The sequence below is a fragment of the Peromyscus leucopus genome, unplaced genomic scaffold (assembly GCF_004664715.2).
Source record: "Peromyscus leucopus breed LL Stock unplaced genomic scaffold, UCI_PerLeu_2.1 scaffold_627, whole genome shotgun sequence".
Taxonomy (NCBI): Eukaryota; Metazoa; Chordata; class Mammalia; order Rodentia; family Cricetidae; genus Peromyscus; species Peromyscus leucopus.
In genome coordinates this window covers 138,041-147,557 of record NW_023505538.1, presented here as the reverse complement: position 1 = coordinate 147,557, position 9,517 = coordinate 138,041, and the positions used below count along the sequence as shown (strand labels likewise).

The 9,517-nt window shown below is 51.0% G+C and overlaps 1 protein-coding gene across 1 annotated transcript; it reads left to right on the top strand.

Annotated features, from left to right (window-relative positions):
- Window positions 1–422: 422 nt before the first annotated feature.
- LOC119087257 (microtubule cross-linking factor 1-like) lies at window positions 423–7,156 on the top strand (the record flags this gene model as incomplete). Its single annotated transcript, XM_037201978.1, is given in 9 exon segments — window positions 423–707; window positions 2,583–2,722; window positions 2,950–2,978; window positions 5,561–6,481; window positions 6,529–6,637; window positions 6,639–6,813; window positions 6,816–6,883; window positions 6,885–6,996; window positions 6,999–7,156. Coding segments are annotated over 9 exon segments (1,997 nt in total), but the record flags the coding sequence as incomplete, so codon positions are not given.
- Between the last annotated feature and the right edge of the window lie 2,361 nt (window positions 7,157–9,517).

Below are 9,517 nucleotides of genomic sequence, written 5' to 3'. Positions count from 1 at the left end.
TGCCATTCATGGCAGTATTCCATGGAGCATAACTAAAGTTCTGGAGGTAATTGCAAAAGAAAGTACTAAACACGATGTTTATTCCATTAAACTTAAAAAAAAGTCTAATTTCCCATGAGCACAAATTGATAAATTATTGGACTATAACAAAAATGAAGCAGACAACAGCAAATCCTTAGTACATAAATATTTGCATCAGGAAGAGTCCGTAGTCCTGGTAAAGTGCGCTTTTCTTTAGAAGCATTTGCATTGTGATATTACTGTAGGACATGTTGAAACTGAGGGCATGACTTTAAGAATATTTGCTTCTAGCCAAGTCTTTTCAAGTAACACTTGCAATTCAACATAGTGGAGAAAGGATGGCCTTAGAGAAATTGTCACACCGGAAAGGGAGGCTGATTCTTTCCATTTTTAACACTCAGTTGCAGAAAGAGAACAGTCCCCGGAGAAGTGGCAGTTTCCTCTGCAGTCAAAGGAAGACAACACTCACCCTTTTCCACACCAAGGAGGCCTCCGTGCGCCCCGACCTGTGTCCATATGGCCCTGTGCAGACACTGACTCCATCCCATTTGAAGACCGGCCGCTTTCCAAACTGAAGGAGTCGGACAGGTGCTCGGCCAGTGAGAACCTGTACTTGGATGCTTTGTCCCTGGATGATGAACCAGAGGATCCGCCACCCTCAGGAACTGCCTTGCCGAGTCAGCCGGGTTTGTGCTCTGAGGTCCCTAACAGCAGGAGGGGCTGTCATCAGCTGCAGCCAGTGTCTGGCAGATGCCCCTCCCGGCAAGTTCCCAGACAACCTGTGCCTTGAGCCAGTGACCCTTTGCCAATGGAGACGGTTTTGTTTGGTGGGCCTGACCCTACTCCTGTGGTCAGTTCAACTTAGCCATCTTGCTGTGAGTTTAGAAGTGCTGGACTAGGGTCGCATGCAACATGAAAACTCTCAAGAACAAGTGTAGTCAACAAAACACAATAGACAAAATAAATGTGTATTTCAACTTTTCTTGAAATCCTAATACAGTTTTCTGATTCTAGAAAACTAATGGCTGAGAAATAGTTCTGTATTAAGGAATTTCTTAACATTTAATAGATATCACTAAATGGCAGCTGCTGTAAATATTCTGGGCAAAGGAAAAAGATCCAACAATTGAATCAACAAATGAGAGAATTAAAGAGAGCCACCAAAATTTCTGTGCACAATGTCATTTATTTTCCCATAATTTTTGTTTGTTTTGTTTTGTTTTTTGAGACAGGGTTTCTCCATGTAATTTTGGTTCCTGTCCTGGATCTTACTCTGTAGACCAGGCTGGCCTCGAACTCACAGAGATCCCCCTGCCTCTGCCTCCGAGCACTGGGATTAAAGGCGTGCGCCACACCTCCTGGCTGATTTTGTTTTTAAAACTTCATTTTAAAAAACTGGTATAGGAATAGTGAGATCCTGTCTCAATAAACCGGGATGATGGGGTGGGGACACTAGTATAGGAATCGTTACATGTGATCCAATTAACAGTGACTCTACTGGTACTGTTCTTTCTAATACCTCAGACTTACAGGGACTTGCCTCAGATAGTGCTGAAATATGGGGACATTGTGTGAGTTGAATGTCCATGTTTCAAAATGCTGAGACCACAGGGTTTCGGGTTTCCAATTTTTATGCAGTTTGGGATATTTACATATTCATAATAAGGTTCTTGAGGATAGGACTCAATTCAAACACAGAAATCACTTATGTTTCATATACACCAATGCCTGTAGCTAATGGCAATTTTAGTCTATATGTTTATTTAATTATTTATTTTATTTATTTATTTATTTATTTATTTATTTATTTATTTTGTTTTTCGAGACAGGGTTTCTCTATGTAGCTTTGCACCTTTCCTGGAACTCACTGGTAGCCCAGGCTGGCCTCGAACTCACAGAGATCCGCCTGCCTCTGCCTCCCAAGTGCTGGGATTAAGGCGTGCGCCACCACCGCCCGGCCCTATATGTTTATTTTTTGTGTGAAACAAATGTCAGAAATGTTCAGGTTTTGAAGTATTTTAGGTTACAGATTTTGGATAAAGGGATGCTCAACCACGTACGTCAGTCACGTCATGACGTCAAATATTTGCCTTACCCTCAGCAGTGTGTGTCAGGTTGGTAGAATGTCTGTTGGTAGGTAGGCCCTGCCACAGGTCTGCAGGCGATCTCTGGTCCAGCTTTGTAGCCGAGAGAGCCAAAGATCCAAGTGAGACCTTTCCTCAACTCTGTGTGGAGGAAACAAGGCTTGCTGTCTGTGAGGAAGGACATGCTTCAGTGTGACTGTCCCAAGAGTACGGCTTCAATACTGTCCAGTGATTGTTTCTTCCAGTGTGTCAGCATGCAAGTCTGTTTTCTCAATAGACAGAAACCTTTGCCATTGTGTTGTTGACCACACAGCTCCGCTGCTCTTAAGGGAAGTCACTGTTGTTCTACTTCTTGATCCTAACTAAGAATATTCAACAGCAAGCAGGAGCCCTGCCGGAAGATGCACCCATACCAACTCCATAGCAAGATTTGGAGCAGAGGACATTGGTCTCCCAACTCTCCACTCACTTTGTTAGCTTTCACGCCTCCACCAACATACCCACACTCGGACTTACCCGGGATGGGCCAGTTCTTGAACTTCAGTGGGGAGGTCCTCTACGGGAGTTCAGGAGAGCCGTTTACTCAACCAGCTTTAGAGTCAGTGTTCCTGGCTCAGGCAGGCCTCCCTCCCTGGGGAGGCTACAGAAGCTCTTGCCTCCATGATGCTGCGGATGCTGCTTTTACTGTTAAGACTTCAAAGGGCTCCGGGCAGTAGCCCAGAACTGGGCCTCAGTGAGCATTTTAAACCAATCTTAAGGGCCAGAGCAAACGAGTCACTTTAGCCCAGCAGGATTCCTAGGAAGCCAAAAGCGACTGATTCTGACAAACATTTGTTTTTTACAGAGAAGAAGTTGCAAGGGAAATCTTCAAAGGTAAGTAAAATTGATTGCTAAATTAGAAATCTTTCATTCTTAAGGTCCTACTGTTTTGATGCGGTGTTTATGGGTACTCTCCGGAATAGTTTACATTAAGTAGTTGCTATTAAATTATTGGCTTCGTGGATTTGTATTAGCAACAAAAGGAACACACGCTGATGTGTGTCTTATGACAAGAACTTTGCAGTGCTTGAAAAGGTCAGTTTTTCAAAGGTCTGTGGAAAACTTTCTTCTTATGGGCCGTTCAGAAAACCGCTCCTCTCAGGAGGCATTGCTCCTGGTACATGGGGGATTTGTTGTTACAGTCCTTCCTGCGGTGATCCCCAGAGGAAACAGACTGGAGCTGCGGCCCTTCGTGTTAGCTGCACACCAGCTTCCCGCTCGAGAGCCCATGCTCTCTGGTTTCTGCCTTTTCTTCCTTCTGTACATGGAGACACGTTATCTCTATCCATCTATTTCTCCGGCAGTTACTTTCAGTAGCCCTCCTCCTTTTGGTCTGTGATCTTGAGGCTGTAAGTGACCACCTCCTTTGGAGCCTACGTTGTCTGATGTCCACGCAGCCGACAGAGTTGTCTGGCATGGTCCTGCCCTTCTCTGGTCTTCCCTGGCAATGCAAAGTATACCTGAGGCTTGCGGTAGTCCGGAAGTAATCCTGTATGCCTCTTACTGCTCTGTTTCACTGGGTCTGGGACTTAAGTGCTTGGGCCTCGGTCGCCTTATCCACACATAGGAGGGTTTCAGATGCTTGAACGATTTTGTTGTTTTATTTTGTTGGAGAGTTTCAGATTCTTGAAAGATTGTGCTGTTGTATTTTCCTTGTGCAGTTTACATGTGGGACGCACAGGAAGCCAGTCAGAATCTGACACAGAAGCAGCCCACCCAGTTTAGCTGCCCCTCCAACTGCTCTGCCCATTCCCAGCAGCATCCACAGCTCTGTGTCCAGGTGAAGGCTTTGAGCCGTTTGCTGTTGTAGTCCAGGCCTCCCCATCTCTCTGGTTCTCTTTTGCACTCTGTTTTTAAATCTTATTTGCTTCTGTTGATTTCAGAAGGAGTCAACGTGGGCTGTGCATTTTAAGTAGCATCAAAATGTTCAAAACTGTGAAGGTGCCGACCCCCTCCCCTGGCCATGCACCGTGCGAGTTCTAGCCGTATGGTGGGTCCTGCCCTATCTCTTATATCAGAGGCACTTGAACATGCTTCCTCTGTGTCCTAGTTTCGTTTCATCAACATGGCTGCTTCTAAGGTCATGCCCCTCCGTTCTTTCTCATCTCTGTGCTCCTCCATCCACTAACCCAGGGGCACAAAGCCCTCACCCGTGGCGCCACTGTGGTTCTGTGTAGCAATCATTGAGCATTCAGACTTGCTCATGGAGGAGCCCAGTCTGGCCTGACTGTGATCACCAGGCTCTGTGGAGGGGTGATCTGTGCCCTGGGTCTGGGATCCCCTCTGACATGCCAGGGCTAAGACAGAACCCTAGTACACACTGTCTGTCAAGGGAAGGGAAACTGATCTAGCAGGATGGTAAGTTGTGTCTGCCTTGCCTCCCACTTCTGCTTGCAGTTGGAGTGACTCCGGGCCACAGAGGTTCTGTCACCTGAGGTGGTGGCACACCCAGTCTCCAGTCTCTGACCATTTGTTTGCCCTGGTGGCTAGGCAAGCTGCATGACTACTAGCCCAGCCACCTCCTGACTTGTCCAGTATGGCACCCCACCACCTCTGGGGAGACTGAAGAGCAGGTTGGAAAGCATTCAACAAATTTACGTCGGATTGAAAGATGAGGAGTTAAAATGCTTGCCCTGAGGATCTGCACCCATATGCATATATGCACTGGGCGATGGCTACCAAGGTCCAGCTATTGTGACTCACCTGTCTTCCCTCTTCACTGTTGTTTGTGTGTCGGAGGGAGTTTTCCTCCTACAGAGGACAGAAAGAACACACAGAGAGAGAGAGACCACTTGCCTATAGAGAGGAAAGCGGAGAGAGGAGAGTACGCCCTCATACCGAATTGCGTGGGCTTGATTGGAATCTTGTTTGAAACAAGACTGGAAGCTGACCACTTCCCTGTTTTCTCCCACCTCTTCCAAGTGGCCTTTGGAGACTGTTAGTCCTTCAAGCCAGTGGAGGATGAGGCTGGGTGAAAAGAGATGGGGACCTATAGATGTTTCACCAGACTCTCTCTCTCTGCCGCATCCTACGGCTCACTGTAGTTAGAGATTAGGGCGTGTTCATCTGCACGGGTTGATGGAAGCCAGTAGAGGATAATGCTCCTCAGTGGGCTGAGTGGCCAGACCACAGCCTGGAATTAGCTGTGACCGGGTAGATAAACCATGTATCTGTGTAGCCATTGCAGCTGGGGGGGGGCGGGGGTAAGCTCTATTAAATTCAGACCAAGGCAAGGCTGTAGGCACAATTGCAGAGCAGTACAACTGTGGACATTCATGGGGTGAGCATATCAGCCACCCAGGATATCGAGTGGCTGACCTGATTTTTTAAGAGGTAGGTAGAGGCGGGCACCTCCGTGGGTACGTCTTGTGTAGAGCACAGCCCAGAGCTGACACCAGCTCTCCTTCTTTCCCCAGGGCTGTGTCCGTGTCCTGTATGTCTGAATTCCAGCGTCTGATGGACGTCTCCCCATTCCTGCCTGAGAAGGGCCTGCCGTCTGCCAGCAGCAAGGAGGATGTCACTCCGCCCCTGTCCCCCGATGACCTGAAGTACATCGAGGAGTTCAACAGCAAAAACTGGGACTACACTCCCCCCAGGACTGGGACTGATAGGCCTCCAGACCCCTGGGCAGACAGGACCGAGGTGGGGCGGGTAGGACAGGAGGCCACCACAGAGCCTTTCCCTGACTCCTCCTGGTACCTGACCACAAGTGTCACCATGACGACGGACACCATGACCAGCCCGGAGCACTGCCAGAAGCAGCCCCTGCGGAGCCACGTCCTCACCGAGCAGTCTGGGGTGCACGTATTGCACAGCCCACCTGCCATCCGCCGGGTGGACAGTCTAGTGTCGGGCGGGGAGGGCCGGAGCCGAGGGGACCCCGAGGGCCCCTTCCCCGTGAGTAGAGCGAGAGGGAACCTGGCAGATGCCAAGGGAGGTCACCCGGAACCCGTGCTCAACAGGTGGCCTTGCGCCCCACCCAGGCACCCCCGAGACTATGTGGAGGGGTCCCTCCGCCCCCTAGACAGACCCGTCTGCCCCTCCCTGGGGTTCACCTCCCCCCTGCACAGCCTAGATATGTCTAAGAACATGAGCGATGACATGAAAGAGGTGGCCTTCTCTGTCAGGAATGCCATCTGCTCTGGTCCCGCTGAGCCACAAGTCAGGGATATGGCCTGCCAGACCAACGGGTCCAGGGCCGCAGGGACACAGACCATCCAGACAATCAGTGTGGGCCTGCAGACTGAGGCCCTGCGGGCCGGCGCCGGTGGCGTCGGCGGCGTCACCAGCAGCCCCCACAAGTGTCTCACACCAAAAGCGGAGGCGGCACACACCGTGTCTTAGGACGGCCGTCACCAGCACCCCCCGTGTGTCACACCAAAAGCCGGAGGCGGCACACACGGTTCTCCTTCCCGTGTAGAAACAGACCGGTGGCCCCTGCCATCGAGAAGGTGCAGCAAGCTTTTGAACGCGCCCCTGCTCCCCAAAGGATGAGGTTCCCCCAAGCTTCAGAGAAAGCCCCTCTCAAAAGCTGACCAGCCAAATAGCAGGACCTCACCGGGCATGGCCCAGAAAGGGTTCAGCGAGTCGGCCTGGCTCGCTCCACCGTCTGTGCACACCACCATCAACGATGGCCTCTCCAGCCTCTTCAACATCATCGACACAGTTCCGTCGGGGTGCGAGCCGGGAGCCGCTCTCGCTCAGCGGAACCTCGCCAGGAGCTGGGTCCAGGCCAGGAAAACGGGCACTAATTCCCGAGGAGGTCGCCCAGCCCCTAGGGGTGGGCTCAGAGACGACGTGCCCGGGGATGGTGGAGAGAGCACACCGGTGAGACAGGACTTATCCGCGCCCCCGGCTACACACTCACTGAGAATGTGGCCCGGATCCTCAACAAAAAGTTGTTGGAGCATGCCTTAAAGGAGAAGCTAGCCAGCACCCACAGCCCCTCAGGTCTCACCAGCGACAGCCACACCGGAGACGCAGGACCAGCTGAACCAGATCCATGGAGGTAAACTGGTACTGCCCCATTCATTGCCCATCAGCTCTGCTTTAGCAGCCTAGCATTGGAAGCCTGGGGTGATCCTGGGCAGTGGGTTTCAGGAGTCCTTGTAACTGGGCAGGGATGAAGCGAGCTGGGAAATGGACCAGGCAGAAAGAGAAACCTTGAGTAACTTATAAGAAAGTTGACTTTTACTGTCCTCAAAATTGTGAGGACGTGGTTTGGTCTGACTCTGTCCTCTGGTCTGGAATTTGTCTTTCTCTCTTGGTCTGGGATTTGTCCTGGGGTATACTTAGTTCCTCTCTGTGTGACTTGGTGCAAGTGTGAAAACTGAGTGAGCGGAAGCCGTGTGTGCCTGTCTGGTCAGGACTTCTCCACACTGCACATCTTTATGTGTGGCTTCCTGGGGGGGCATGCTATAGTGTATTTGGACCACACAGACACAAACTTCTTTTGATTGGGAACTACAAGAATAGCTTTTGGATTCTCAGGCCTCCTCAGTACAGAGTTTGTCATCTTATGAACCACCCTTCCACTGGAAATCAGGGAATGGATAAAGTAAAAACTGTGCCTAATAGAATATGGCAGTGGCAACTGAATTCTATTGACGCATATGCCCATATGTGTTCTTACACTGGGAAAAACAAAAACAAAAACAAAAAAAAAAAATGAACGAACAAAAAACACACACGCAAACAAGGGCACCCACGGGCATGGTGGTCCACAGCTTTTAGGGAGACAGAGGCAGTGTATCCTTTGAGTTCTGGCCATCCAAGGCTACATAATGAGAACCTGTCTCAAAAGAAAGAAAGAAAATCCCATGCCCACAGCAAGTGATGACAGCAGCGGGGATTTGCGCCTCACTGTCAAGGCCTCGCTGACAGAGCAGGTCTGTCCAGTCAGTGATCACATGACTGCAACTCCTAGGAGCCTGACTCTGCATGTGTGTTCATGAGCCTCGTCCAAGCCCAGCCACTCCCATGTCCAGCAAGGGCAGGGGCAGAAGACAGCAGGACGCTCCCAGGCTGCCCACCGCGTGCCCACTTGCACGGAGTCAGCTCTGGCTTCCCGTGTGACGTGAGGAGAAAGGTGTGCCTCCTCTGCCGCTTGCCCCACACTGCTCACAGGTTCCCTGTCCAGCCCTTGGGGGAGTATTCAAAATAGAGAGTTTCCACCAGAAGGAGGTCAGGCCATGCTGGTTTTGACAGTTACCTATAGAAACGGCAATCCCCTGAGCTGCTCTTCCCAAGGTCTGAGTTTTAGGGACAGGTTTGCCACGTGCTCTGCCAAGAATGACAGCACAGGATAAGAGTTCTCAGGTAACAAATGGTGTCTCTTTTGATATTTTGTACCAGCAAACCTCAGGAGCCCTCAGATAAGTTCCTGTGGCTTGGGAGGTCTGTGTGTACATGAATACTCTGCCTTCAGTTACAGAGAGCTTGTTTTAAAGCATTGTCCATTGGCTGTCTTGAGTTTCTGCTCTTATTAGAGGCCAAGTAGAAATTAAGTTTGGGAACCAAAGAACCTTTGTATTCTTGACAGCAAATGCTTAGAGCAACTGGGTGACGTGGAGGTTAATAGTTGATAACACATAGTTGATGGAGTCAGCGCCTTGGGGGTGCAAAACTCACGACGTCACTGCAGGTCACTCTGCACGGCCCTTATTCCTCCGAAAAGCACCTGTGCCGAGCCTCGCACCCCCCTGCACCCTCCCACCCCCACCCCCTACCCCCCACCTTGTTGGCTCCCAAGCAAGCTGAGTGTCGCACAGGCACACAGCCAGTTCAGGGGCCAAGAGCCCACGGGGAGACTCACCGGCAGCGTTCAAGGCCCCGTGGGTTCGTCTTGCCTTTCTCTCAGCAGTTTGCCTGTTCTGGGTGCCAGCAGAACCAGTCCTGTTTGGATGGACCCCACGTAATAGGCCCGTTGGGAATCACGTCTCACCTCGTGACCCTTGTGGCAGGTCTGGCTTCATGCCCCGGCCGCAGAATCGCTGGTGTTTGCCTAGCCCGTGCCAGGCACCCTGTGTAGCATGTTACTGGGGTCTCAACACATGAGAGACAGGAAGCGTCCCTTCTGTGCTTCCCTCTCACCCCTCAAGTGACCCTGGCCTCTCTCTCTCTTGAAGCTTGCAGCAAAGGCAGAGAAGTGGCAAGAGAGCGATCTGGCATCCTTCCCTCCAGAGCTAAGTGGACTGGGGTACATTCGCGCACAGGCAGGTGTAGCTTGTGTGAGCAGAACAAGCCAGGCTGTGTATCCAGACACACCACTACACCCCTCACATACGTGCTGTCAGAGAGCTGGGGGCCACTGCCTGTCCCTGGTTCTGCTTCCTTCTTCAGTCTGTTGGCACATGGCAGGAGACAGTCCTGTG